The 13487-nt window shown below is 38.7% G+C and overlaps 1 protein-coding gene across 1 annotated transcript in view; it reads left to right on the forward strand.

Annotated features, from left to right (window-relative positions):
• Positions 1-54: 54 nt before the first annotated feature.
• The window catches only part of TOX4 (TOX high mobility group box family member 4), a 15263-nt gene continuing 1830 nt past the window's right edge, over positions 55-13487 (forward strand). The window contains exons 1-8 of the mRNA XM_054575273.1: positions 55-145; positions 355-423; positions 6547-6789; positions 7679-7939; positions 8288-8518; positions 9873-9953; positions 10996-11739; positions 12998-13161. Coding sequence (XP_054431248.1) covers positions 140-145; positions 355-423; positions 6547-6789; positions 7679-7939; positions 8288-8518; positions 9873-9953; positions 10996-11739; positions 12998-13161 — 1799 coding nt within the window. The 5' untranslated portion in view covers positions 55-139. The remainder of the gene's footprint in view (positions 146-354; positions 424-6546; positions 6790-7678; positions 7940-8287; positions 8519-9872; positions 9954-10995; positions 11740-12997; positions 13162-13487) is intronic.

Consider the following 13487-nt stretch of genomic DNA (forward strand, 5'->3'; position numbering starts at 1 on the left):
GACTCCCACCAGCCCCATGAGGCTCCTTCCAATCAGGGGAGAGCGACGCACGTCCTTGCGGAAGTGACGGCAGTGCCAAGTCCTGTGGGGGCGGTGGGAACGATGAGGGGAGTGAGACGGTGGTAGTCGTTGTGTGAAGATGGAGGTAGGAACTCGAGCACTAAGAAGACTGGCAAGAGTGCGCAGCAGGCCGGATTGAAGCAGAGGCGGGAAGCTGGGCGGAGAGGCAGTTGATGGGGCGGCAGAAAGAGCGGGGTTTGGGAAGTGTTTGAATGTCGGGGTCAGAATCCATCTTTCCAAGCTAACTCCCTTCTCCCCCCTAACTTATCCTCGCGGCTTTCTTTTGGTTTCCAGTTTCCCGGAGGAAATGACAATTACCTGACGATCACAGGGCCCTCGCACCCCTTCCTGTCAGGGGCCGAGGTGAGCACGAGCTGCCGATGCTGGGGGAGGGGGGCGCGAGAGGCTGCGGTGGGGTACGGTGGTGGAGAGGAGAGGACCCCAGGAACCGGGGGCTGGGAACCAGAGGCCGCTAGTGGTATGGAGAGAAAAGTGGCAGCTGCTTCTGGAGCCTGCGAGGTCTAAGGAGAGGCCGGGGAAGCTGCTGTCATCAGAAGAGCGGGACGTTGGAAAGAGCTAATCTGTTTCAGAGTGATTCTGGATTGGATGACAGTGGAATTGTCTCCTTTAGTTGGAGAGAGAAATAACTACGACAATCTTGGGGGATCGCAAAGGGAAGATAATATTTCAGCTAAAAAATTGGGCTGAGGGTACCACCTAATCAGGGGTTAACTGTGGGCATGTGTTCATTCTTAAAAAGGAACTCTGCTGAAGGGATCTTTGTTTCATTTAGATTTCCCACTCGGTGATAAAAATTAAAAAGTTAATACTTATTTTTACGTACACGTTGTTAGCTTGTTTTGCTAGTGGTGGGATGAAAGGAAATAGATGCTAGAAAACATGAAGGGAGTTGAGTAGAACGTGTGTTTCTGTTTGCCAGTGACTTAGTTTAAAGCAGGTTAGTTCACCTTTGTATACAGTTTCTCCAGCTATCAAGTGGCTGTGTGAATAGTTTCTTGTGATGTTGAGAAATAGAAGTAATGGTTATGGTGAGGTCTTACACTAATTGTGGAAAAGTTTCCTATGAAATATTGTCATAGATATGTATCACTTAAGTAAGGCAAAGAGAAAAATGGAACAGACAAAAATAAATTTCCTGGTGTTTGAGAAACTGTTAAGTATTGAGCTCTACTGTCTTTTAAGACTTTAATTTTTTCCCAACAGTGGTGTGAACCATTTGCATCAGTTTTTTGTTTGTTTGTTTTTTTTGTACCAAGAATTCTCAATTGCTGTTGAATAGGCTTATCCCATAATAAATCTTAACATTTTCATGCATGAGAATGAGATTGACATGGGGGACTTGCTAGTTTCTAACTTTTTAATAGTTATTTATTATTCTCCTAAGCAAGGGAAAGGGTGAATCAAATGAGCAGCAGGATTTACAAATTATATAAAACTAAAATCTGTTTGATGCTTTGCAGTCTCATTGCCGGTTTCTTCTAAGTAGTATCTCCGTGGTTTAATTTCATTATTGCAAGTGTTGTAAATCTCATATTTACCTCATCTACATAAAAGTGCATCATTGCCAATTTCTTCTCTACGTAATCAGGTCTCCACAGTTTTGCCTTTATGACTAAGATATTTTAAAAAAAAAAGAAAAGAAAAAGTACTTTGCCAAGAAGCTGATACTACATTTCAATGGCTTCTACTAGCTCAGGGCCCTGTCATTGATAAAAGTTCTCCTCCTCATTGCAACTTCGCCTTCCCTTCCCCTGTGTGTGGTTTTTTTAAGCTTTACTTTAATCAGTTTGTGGTATTTGTTGTATCTAGTCTTAATGCTAGCCACCTAGAACAAGTAAATGTAATTTTTAAAAAATTTATTTTAGAAGAAATGTGAGTTTTAGAGTTTTCTTGCAAGAAAAGGATGTCCACAGAAGTATTAACCATAAAAAATTGAAAAACTGGACTTCATTGAAACTGGACGTCATCAAAACACATCATTAAGAAATTACGTAGGCATTCTGCAGAGTCTGAGAAGATATCTTAAGTACATATATCTGGCTTATATTAAAAATATATCAAATACTATTGCAAAATTAAAAAAACAATTTAAACATGGAGAAATGATTTTTTTTTTTTTGGTTAATGTTAAGGATTTATTTTTTTGAGTACTTTCTAAGTGCTGAATTTTCTGCAAATACGTTATGGTGGGAGGCAGTACACAGTGCTGGAGAGACCGCTGTTTTTTTTTTTTTAATTACAGTTGACATACAAATATTAGTTTCAAGTGTACAATATAGTGATTACACATTTATATAACTTAGGAAGTGATCACCTTGAGAAGTCTAGAGTGGGCACAAGATTTTAACACATACTTCATGAAAGATTTGAACACATACTTCATAAAAGAGGGTATCCAAATTACCACTAATCATATGAAAAAGGGTCATTGTCACTCCTCAGGGAAATGCCTATTAAATCATAAGGAGATACCATTACACATTCACCAGAATGGTTAAAATTAAAAAGACCGACAATTCCAAGAGTTAACAAGGATATCGATAACTCTTAATCATTATCGGTGAGAGTATAAATTGATTCAACCACTTTGGAAAACTGGCAGTATCTACTAAGAATATCCTGTGACCTAGTAATTCCATTCTTTGATATATACATGAGAGAAATGAGTGCATATATAATCACCAAAAACATGTATGTGCACAACTTTATTCATAATAGTTAAATGAAACAACCCAAGTGTCAATAAACTAGTGCATTTGTAAAAAAGAAATACACGGCAATAAAAAGAGAACAAACACTAACAAATGCAACTTTGATGATCTCAAAAATATGTTCTTGCATAACAGAAGCCAGGCATAAAAGAGTAGACATGAGTTTATTTTTAAATGAAGAACAAGGATATACAAAACTAAACTGTAGTGACAGAAATCAGAATAGTAATATCTGTTGTGGAAGGGAGGGAACATTGACTGGAAAGGAGTATGAGAAACTTTTGGAGTGATAGGAATGTTCTGTGTATTTGATCAAGTGGTGGTTCATTGGATGTTGACATACATTAAAAAAAAAATCATTGAACTATACACTTAAAATTTGTGTACATAAATTATACCTTAGTAAAAGTTACAAATAATTTTGAAAGAGTACATGTCCAGAGAGGCAAGCTTAGCATTTGTTATAACATTGCTTGAAATAAGAAAGCTCTATAATCTGAAGGAACTTTAATCTTTGTTTCATTCAGGTTGGCTCTAATATAATGATATTGTACTTTTAGCACTTTGGGAAGTAAGTCATAAATAACCTATGCTGAATTAGAAAAAGTGTAACATTAGAACCAGTTAATGATTTCAGGTTGAATAGTTAAAAATTTCACTACTATATCAGTTTTTAAGTTTAATAAATTAATAACTTGTAGTACCAGTGTACTATTGAATAAATAGATGTCGGATTACATTTTTTTATTGAATAAGTTACACAAGAAACTAAAAAAATACTAGATTGTGTGTTTTGGTAAGGGAGAATGTGAAATGGGAGGGAAATGGTATTTTAAATTTTTTGATTCCTCAATAGGTAAGCATCCTTATTTTATAAACTGTAATTCCCATACTGCTTCCTCCCCCTAAAAGACCCAGGAATTTAACAGAGAAGGAAAAGAAAGCTGAATGAGAAGGTAGCTGCATCTTGTTTGTGTTTTCTCCTTCTGTGTCTACATTATTTGTATTTAATATTTGCCAGTTTTATCTTTGTTTTTTTGACAGTCTAGGGTATGATTTAGTTATGTAGTAGATCCACTAAAATAAAATAAATTGAGATTTCATTTTTGGATTTTAATCACAATCTTACAGATCACTTGTAGTAGTAAAAGGAATTTAGAGTGAATCTCTGTTTATTCTAGCATGTGGCTTATTTACCCTTTTGTACTTTTAATCATTGTCATTATTTTACTCTTCCTACTTAAAGGGAAAAAAACAAATAAGTAAAACAACCACCTCCCCACCCCCAAAAAAGAAACCACCATTAAAGTCATAGATAGTGACTAACAAAGCTGTTTCTGGGAGATAGTACTTAGAAAAAATGCCTTGTTAATTCGATACAGTGGAATCTCTGCAAGTCTGGTTTTTTAGTGTAGTCCATGAGAGCACTCCAGATGGTTTGTGATGGCAGGTCTTTTGTAGAACACTGGTTTCTTGTTTGGGGTATGAATTTTTATTATTTTTCATTTCTCATTAACAAATAATATCATTTACCTATCTCAGCAGAGTTGCTTTTTTGTGTGGTAAATATCTTTTGTTGTGAATAGGCATCTTTTACTTTGCCAAAGCAATCTGTGTCTTTAAAAAAAATTAAAAACCGCTATTATGTAACAGTTGATCTAGCACATTAAATATTTCCCCAGTCCTTTTTCCTGTCTTTGTAGCTTGTTTGTTTGCATGAGAATTTGGTAAAAAGATCTTTGTACCCACTTCCTGAAAAGTGCTCACATGAATCTAAACTGAAATTTCAGTGTCATGGACCTAAAATTAAGAACTTCCACATAATAACAAAAATTATGAGTTGTGTACTGAGAAAAGTTCAGTTCTTGAGAGTTTTAGTTTTTCTATCAAGAACTGCTTGCCCCTCCGTTCCTTTTATTACTTGTCATGATATAGCCCAAATAACTACCAAATTTTTGCCATGCTAACTAAAATAGTGAGGATCTTAGAGGAGAAAAATACAGAAATGAAACTATATACATGTCTTTTTGTCTTCTAGGAAACGTATTTCTGTTTGCTGGTGTGATTCAGAGCAGTTGGGCATTTTAGAGATAAACCTTTTTCTCCCTCGTTTGTACTAGCTGAAAGTATTCTTCTAGCACTGTCTTCATTAAAATAAAAATGGTATTAGACCCTTTCTGGGTTTAGAAGAACCTTGATGACCTCTTAGAATGCGTTGTTTAATCATGATAAAAATGTGGGTGTCTATTGGAGTTGATCTGGACCAGTTGACATTAACCATACCATGTGACAGGTTGATAGAATTTAAAGTTTCCAAAATTTCAGCTACCTGTGATAATTGGTTGGGGCAGTTGGCAAGTTTTAATAGCTCAGATATTAATATTATCATTAGTAACAATTGGTTAATAACAGGTCTTAAGCAAATGTTATGTGTATGTGTGTATATATCAAGGAGTGCAATTTTAAGCTTTGTTGTACTAAATTCCATTATTCCTCAAAGAAACCATGTAAGGAGATTACCATTACAACTCCCATTTTATAGATGAGGAAAGGTCATTTAAGGTCCTGTAGTAAGGGGCAGAGCTGGGACTTGAACCCAAGTTCTCCCTTGATGCTGTGCCTCTTGATATTATTTACAGGATTGGGCAAAAGTAGGTTTACAGTTGTTTGAATAGAAAATAATACAATAATTAATAAATAATACAAAAATAAACTGCTTCATGTGCTCACAACTGTAAACCCATAAACCTACTTGCAGATGCCATTTTAGTTTTTTGGTGACAAAAGGAAACCATACCATTTAACATACCTTACATCAGCCGTTAGTCTGTTAGCTCCATGAATGGTGGCCCCATTCAGAATAGAAAGAGGATATTATTTTTGTAGTTGGATTTAGAGAAAGGAATTGAGTCTTTAGCCAGCTGGAGTAATCTTTTTCTTACTTGCTTGTAGAAAGGCTTGGTCAGAGCAAGACCAAGAATATTTTCAGTAACTGTTAGAAAACTGTTTTGCCTTTTTTTTTTTTAAACATGGAACACTTCACAAATTTACCTGGTATATGTGCTGCCAAAGTGAGCACCATATACTAAATTTACCTTTTGACTGTAACTGTTATGTTTTTCTCACTATTATTCTTATTTGGAATTGTGGGTTTTCTAAAAATACTGTACAGATGGGAATCTTATTTGTTAACATCTTGATTTCTAAAATGAGAAAGAGGTAGGAAACTCTTAAGTGCATACATTTTAGAGGGGGATAAGGTACCCATGTAGGATAAGCTTTAAAGGAACCTAAAACAACAAAGTATAATTGTGTGGTTGACAATGAGTTTCTGTGGTCTAACAACTCAGGTGTAGTAAGTGTGAAATAACTGCTGTCACAATATTTGGAGCTTAAACATCATAGCTAAATAGGTTATAAAGTCTGGGGCCTTACTAATGGTGCTGAAAGAATCACTCATTAGAATAATAGGCATGATAGTTCAGGATAACTGAGATGATAAAGGTAGAAAAGAAATAAAAGAATTAAAAACTGTGATTCATGTTGGCTGCCTGTATGTGCCATATGACCAAGAGTATGAGAAGAGAGGTTTATTTGTAAAATTAAATAGGTCCTAAGATATTTAAAACAAAAATAGGATTCAGGTTGGAAAGAGGTACACTGAGAATCTCCAGTACTCAGCATGTTCTTCCCTTGGCTGTAGGCCGTTCCTCCACTTTCCACTAATTATTTGTCTTTTTTTTCCCCTCTACAGACATTCCATACACCAAGCTTGGGTGATGAGGAATTTGAAATCCCACCTATCTCCTTGGATTCTGATCCCTCACTGGCTGTCTCAGATGTGGTTGGCCACTTTGATGACCTGGCAGACCCTTCCTCATCTCAGGATGGCAGCTTTTCAGCCCAATATGGGGTCCAGACATTGGACATGCCTGTGGGCATGACCCATGGCTTGATGGAGCAGGGCGGGGGGCTCCTGAGTGGGGGCTTGACCATGGTAAGGGGCAAGACATTTTCAAGCTTACCCAGGCTCATGGGCATGGTATTAGGGAAGACAGAAGTGATTCTCCGTTCTCTGCTGTACTTGGGTATTACTTGTTTCTCATTCTTGTCAATGAAGCCTCATCATCAAAGACTTAATTCCCCTGAATGAAGGAAATTTAATCATCTGAGTCAATTTTACTTGAAAAGTGGTTTAAAATTGTAAAATATCCGATGTTAACACTGAATTAAAAATGATTTATTGTGATTTCTGGGAAAAAAAAAAAGTCTTTAACCCCTCTCCCGCCTTCTAACATGGACTTCACATCCTAGGATTCAAATGTGAGTGTGATAGTTGGCACACAGAGATTTATCCCAAAACAGACAGAACCAAATGTATTAATTGTGGGTTAGTATGTGTTACAAGTCAGTATAGTGAGCTTTTAACACATCTCATCAGTAGCACATCTCCATACATTATAGTTGACGCCAAACATTTTGACTTTGGCCTTATTTACTCTGATTGCCTGTGTATTGCAACTTTTTTAAAGCCATTATTTTAGCAGAGTGTAGGGAAAGTTTTTCATTACCCTTTGGGTCTCACTACCTCCAGATTACCAGATAATTTATTTGCTCTTTAACTTGTCCAAAATTAAGACTTCTCTGGTTGTTTTTAGTTGTTTTGGAATAGGCCTTTGGGTACAAAGAAGTGACTTTACTAATTTCAGTACTTTATTGAAAAGCTTAATATATTTTATATGTAGACAAATCATTTGATGTTAGAGTTTAAACAGTGATACAATGTGGATGAGTAGTGGGTTTAGAAACTGTCCTGAACTCAGGGTGGTGGGGAAGCGTGGTGTTCTTTATATTTAGTGTTTAATTAGTCCTTCTGCTTCTCTCAGGACTTGGACCATTCTATAGGAACTCAGTATAGCGCCAACCCACCTGTTACAATTGATGTACCAATGACAGACATGACATCTGGCTTGATGGGGCATAGCCAGTTGACCACCATTGATCAGTCAGAACTGAGTTCTCAACTTGGTTTGAGCTTAGGGGGTGGCACCATCCTGCCACCTGCCCAGTCACCTGAGGATCGTCTTTCAACCACCCCTTCACCTACTAGTTCACTTCATGAGGATGGTGTTGAGGATTTCCGGAGGGTGAGGCATTCCCTGCCAAAAGTCAAATCTGCCATGATATTCTGGAATAAAACTCTTGGCATACAGAACTACTCAGTGTCTTTACTCCTGTCCCGCCATCTCCTCTGCTCTTTTCTGGGTATGGGGTCCTGCCTCTCAATTTACAGTTTATAACTCTCCTCCCAATCTCCATTTTTATTGGTCCTCACATACTTTACTAATGCCTTAATTCTATTGCCTCTTTTTAGCATTTCTGAAATTCCATCCATGTAGCTAGTTTCCCCCATATAAAAGTCCTTTTCTTACAGTTCTCCAGAAATGATACTTCCCTTCTTCCTTCTTGTAATTCTCTCTTTTTCTCCCCTACAGCAACTTCCCAGCCAGAAGACAGTTGTGGTGGAAGCAGGAAAAAAGCAGAAGACCCCAAAGAAGAGAAAAAAGAAAGATCCTAATGAACCTCAGAAACCAGTTTCAGCATATGCTTTATTCTTTCGTGATACACAGGCTGCCATCAAGGGACAGAATCCCAATGCCACTTTTGGGGAAGTTTCAAAAATTGTGGCCTCCATGTGGGACAGTCTTGGAGAGGAGCAAAAACAGGTGAGCAAATAATGAACTAGTGGATAATGAATGTTCTAGAAGTTTTTAAGTAAGGGGGTAAAAAGTTTTAACTTTCTTACATGGTCTTACTTAATACCAGATCTTTGTTAATAGTATTCACAGATTATCCTTTGTCCTAGAAGCTGCACCCATACACCAAGTCCAGAATACCCACCTAAAAATTATAAATCTTACAAAAACACTGAATCTAACTTTCCCAATCCTCATTTTTTTTTAACTGTAAAATTAGGTTATTCCTTGATAAGTTGCATACTGTGGATAACTCTAAAATCCATTACCAAGTTTTAATTTAGAATATAGTCCCCAAGATTTTCTCATTGGCCTACTTTAAATCTGAAAACTATAATCTCCCTAAATTGAACTTGGATTTAAAAAAATGAAAATTGTGATACTATACAATAAAATGTAGACTTAAAACGGCTATAATTATCCCATACTATCCAGGTCGTGTGTCAAAATGAGTCTGCTACTTAATAATTTGAAAAATATGGATTTGTTATAGATAACTTGTATCGGTTACCTATTGCTACTCAGCAAAGCCACAAATTTGGTGGCTTAAAACAATGGCAATTTATTATTTCTCATGATTCTGTAAATTGGTTGGGTGGTTTTCCTAGTGTTCTTGCCTGGGCTTATTCTTGTGGTTGTAGTCAAATGACAGCTGGTATGATTGGCCAAGGTGACTTTGCTCCCATGTCTGTCAGTTGGTGCTACCTGTTTGTTGAGCTGCCTTGGTTCTCTTTCACATGGCTCCTGTCCTCCACATAGGCTAGACTGGCTTCTTTACAGTATGACAAATGTAGATCAGTGTTCCAAGAGGACAAAAACAGATGATCCAAGGTCTCTGTCAGTCAGGCACATTTTAACAAAGCACTTCATAGAGCTAGCCCTAGCCCAGATTCAAAGAAAGGGGAAATAGGTTTCAGCTCTTGATGGAAGAAGTACACAAGATGGAAAGAAGTTTGGCCATCATTCCAAACAATTTAACACATTCTTTAAGGGAGAGTATAGGCACAATCCCAGGCTAGGTAGACTACTGATCTTAAATAGTTTTGGGATCAGGATTTGTTTTGCTAACAGAAGTAGGCACGGGTTGGTGTTAGCTTTATAAGTGGAGTTATTCTGGCTATGTTCTTATTGATTGGCTGGCTTTCAGATGCTTAGTCACTGGAAGTCTGACATGAAGTCTGTCTTCATTACTAGCTTTCAGAAATGTATTCACTAAAAGGAGTTGTCAATATTCAGACTGAGATTGTCATTCATTGATGAATAATAGAATTATCAGTCTTTTCTGGGAATATGAGGACTTCTTAAATGATTTCTCTTTCTGCAGGTATATAAGAGGAAAACTGAGGCTGCCAAGAAAGAATATCTGAAAGCTCTGGCTGCTTATAAAGACAATCAAGAATGTCAGGTAAGAGGGTTAGGGTAGGTGGATATTAAACCAATAAAAAGAGTTTTTGAGCTGTTTATTAGCAGTTAGAAGAATACCACCAAGAACCTGTGGAACTTCTTAATACTGTATATAGTATTAAAAGCTTAGAAACACGAGGTCTGTTCAGAAAAAATCCAGCTATCATTAATATAACGGTAATAGTTTGCACAACACCTATGTAACCTGGCAGCCAAGAAGAATGGACTTCAATGTACGTGAGTAAACAATGATGACTTCACTGTCCTAGTCAGTGGGGGTGGTAGACACATACCATTGAATGAGAATGTGTACTGTGTGGCCGTCGTGTTCAAAATGGCTGAGTAGAGCAACAAATCTTCCATCAGTTTTTGCATCGAGCTTGAACATTCCTCTATGGAAACTCTTTGGATGATTCAGAAGGCTGCACCTATGTGCAACTGGTGATGGCGCTTCATTACAACACCACGCCTGCTCATGCATTGTGTCTTGTGCAGTTTCTTGGTGAAACATGAGATTACCCAGGTGACTCAGCCCCCTTACACCCCATATTTGGTGCTCTGCAACTTCTAGCTTTTCCCAAAACTAAAATCACCTTTGAAAGGGAGATTTCTGACCACAGATGAGATTCAGGAAAATATGACAGGGAAGCTAGTGGTGATTGCGAGAACTGGGGGAGGTCCCAAGGTGCCTGCTTTGAGGGGGACAATAGCATCATTGTCCTATGTACAGTGTTTCTTGTATCTTCAATAAATGTCTATTTTTCATATTACATGGCTGGATTACCTTCTGGACAGACCTCCTGTTTCCTGTTTCCATTATAACGTGGTTTTCTGGTTTCATCATAAACCTTGCTAAACAGTCTTTCTGAGTGTATTTTCATTGTTTACTTTAGCCAGGGTGGCACCCACAGCTGCTATTTTCCTTCCCCCCATCTTTTTTTTATTTCCAATTTATGATGTATTATATCTTTTGGTAAGTGATTAAAGTGAATATAGCTTGCAGAAAAGAGTAAATTTCCCAATGACTTTTTGTTTTCTTTTAGGCCACTGTAGAAACAGTGGAGTTGGATCCAGTGCCATCATCACAGACTCCTTCTCCACCTCCTGTGGCTACCGTTGACCCAGCATCTCCAGCACCAGCTTCAACAGAGCCCCCTGCCCTGTCTCCTTCCATTGTTGTTAACTCCACTCTTTCATCCTATGTGGCAAACCAGGCATCTTCTGGGGCTGGGGGTCAGCCTAATATCACCAAGTTGATTATTACCAAACAGATGTTGCCCTCATCTATTACCATGTCTCAAGGAGGGATGGTTACCGTTATCCCAGCCACAGTAGTGACCTCCCGGGGGATACAATTAGGCCAAACCAGCACAGCTACTATCCAGCCCAGTCAACAAGCCCAGATTGTCACTCGGTCAGTGTTGCAGGCAGCAGCAGCAGCTGCTGCTTCCATGCAATTGCCTCCACCCCGACTACAACCCCCTCCTTTGCAACAGATGCCTCAGCCCCCTACTCAGCAGCAAGTGACCATTCTGCAGCAGCCTCCCCCACTCCAGGCTATGCAACAGCCTCCACCTCAGAAAGCTCGAATCAATTTACAGCAACAACCACCTCCTCTGCAGATTAAGATTGTGCCTGGACCCACTCTGAAAATGCAGACCACCTTAGTACCACCAGCTGTGGAAAGTAGTCCTGAGCGGCCTATGAATGCCAGTCCTGAGGCCCATACAGTGGAGGAAACCTCTCCTGATACAGTCTGTGAGATGATCACAGACGTAGTTCCTGAGGTGAGCTTGTTTTCAGTTCTTTCCTGTAGACCAGTAAACATGAAGAAAAAGTTTGGTTGATGCTGTAAAAGTAGAGGTTGCTACTAGCACTTAATGCCTGGCAACCAAAAGCAGGGATCCTCAGCCAACCTCTGGGCCTGTTAGGAACTGGGTTGCACAGCAGGTGAGCTTGAATGTAATGCGCTTGAGCCATCCCGAAACCATCCTCCCAGCCCTAGTCCACAGAAAAATTGTCTTTTGTGAAACTGGTTCCCGGTGCCAAAAAGGTTGGAGATTGTTGCCATAAAGTACAGATCCTTGCAACTGTGACTTGTCCCACCCGTGATACTCTGTAGTGTTCTTGGTGAAAAGCATTAGGAGGACATGGAATCCTAGAGGATTCAACCGAAGCCTAGAATTATTTCTTTGGAGGTATCTACCCAGGGATCTTAAACTTCGGAGATTGAAGTGCTGCTTTTTTCCTATATGTGGCTTGGCTTGATGTTTTTAGTGTGGGACTAGATAAGGACCTAGGTGGAAAAATTCAGTTGGTTCATATCATTGAGTCCAAAGCAACATAAATAGATGCCCATTACCCTAGTTCTAACTTACATGTGACCAGTGGTCATTTCAAAATACGGGATCTATTTGAGACCAGCTCCATAATTGACGAAGTAATAATTTTAAAGAAAAATAACTATGAATCTCAAAAGTTCTTTCCCTCTTTCTAATGGCATATTGTCTTGTTGGCCCTCGCAATCTTAGTTGGGGTGACCTAACCTCTATTTACATGTTACTTTTGATTTGATATTTTCAGAGGGGTATTATTCAAATGTGGAATAAAGTCAGTGATGGCAAAGATTAAAATTAAAGAGTACAGTGACCCACCATGCACATGTAAAACTACTGGCTGGCCCTCCACATACACAGATTCCCAACCATGTATCAAAAGTAATGGTGCTTAAACTGCACAGGTAAATCTGCATGTGCTAGAGCAGACCCATGCAGTTCAAACCTGAGTTGTTAAAGGGTCAACTATGCTAGCATATGGCCGGCCAGTGTTCTCCCTATGGGAAGAATCATGTCAGTCTGCTTGGTAAGGTTCTAAAACTGGATAAAAAAGGGGAAGACCAAAAACTCACCTTCATTTGGAATGTTACCTCATATCTTAGGGACTTTAACATCTGTTGCTCCATTGGGTCCCAGAATTATATTCACTAGTGGCTGGCAAGGAAGGTAGCAAATCTAATTCATCTTTGGTGCTCTCTTCCTCTCGTAGGTTGAATCTCCTTCCCAAATGGATGTTGAATTGGTGAGTGGGTCTCCTGTAACACTCTCACCCCAGCCTCGGTGTGTGAGGTCTGGTTGTGAGAACCCTCCCGTTGCAAGTAAGGACTGGGACAATGAGTACTGCAGCAATGAGTGTGTGGTGAAGCACTGCAGGTGAGTTACAGTTTCTCTTCTTATAATTCAGGTATTGCTAAATTAACTGTTGGAAAACATGGTAACCCTGAGCATATCAGTATTACCTTACCTTAAGTAGAGTAGTTGTGTATGATTGTAGAGGCTATTAGAAAAGTTCCCCTGCTTAAATAGAGCTTACATTTGCCACATAGACAAAGATGACATAATTAGCAGTTCGCACTTTTCAGGTGCTACGTTTACGTTTATGTATGCTCTTTAAATGTATGATGACACATTAAGCAGCTAGCGACTGAATATTAGCTTTACTTATCTCCTTAGTACAAATCTCACCACTTAGGGAATTA

The sequence above is a fragment of the Pteronotus mesoamericanus genome, unplaced genomic scaffold (genome assembly GCF_021234165.1).
Source record: "Pteronotus mesoamericanus isolate MK-2021 breed Mesoamerican mustached bat unplaced genomic scaffold, CSHL_Meso_final contig_272, whole genome shotgun sequence".
In the NCBI taxonomy this organism is placed as follows: Eukaryota; Metazoa; Chordata; class Mammalia; order Chiroptera; family Mormoopidae; genus Pteronotus; species Pteronotus mesoamericanus.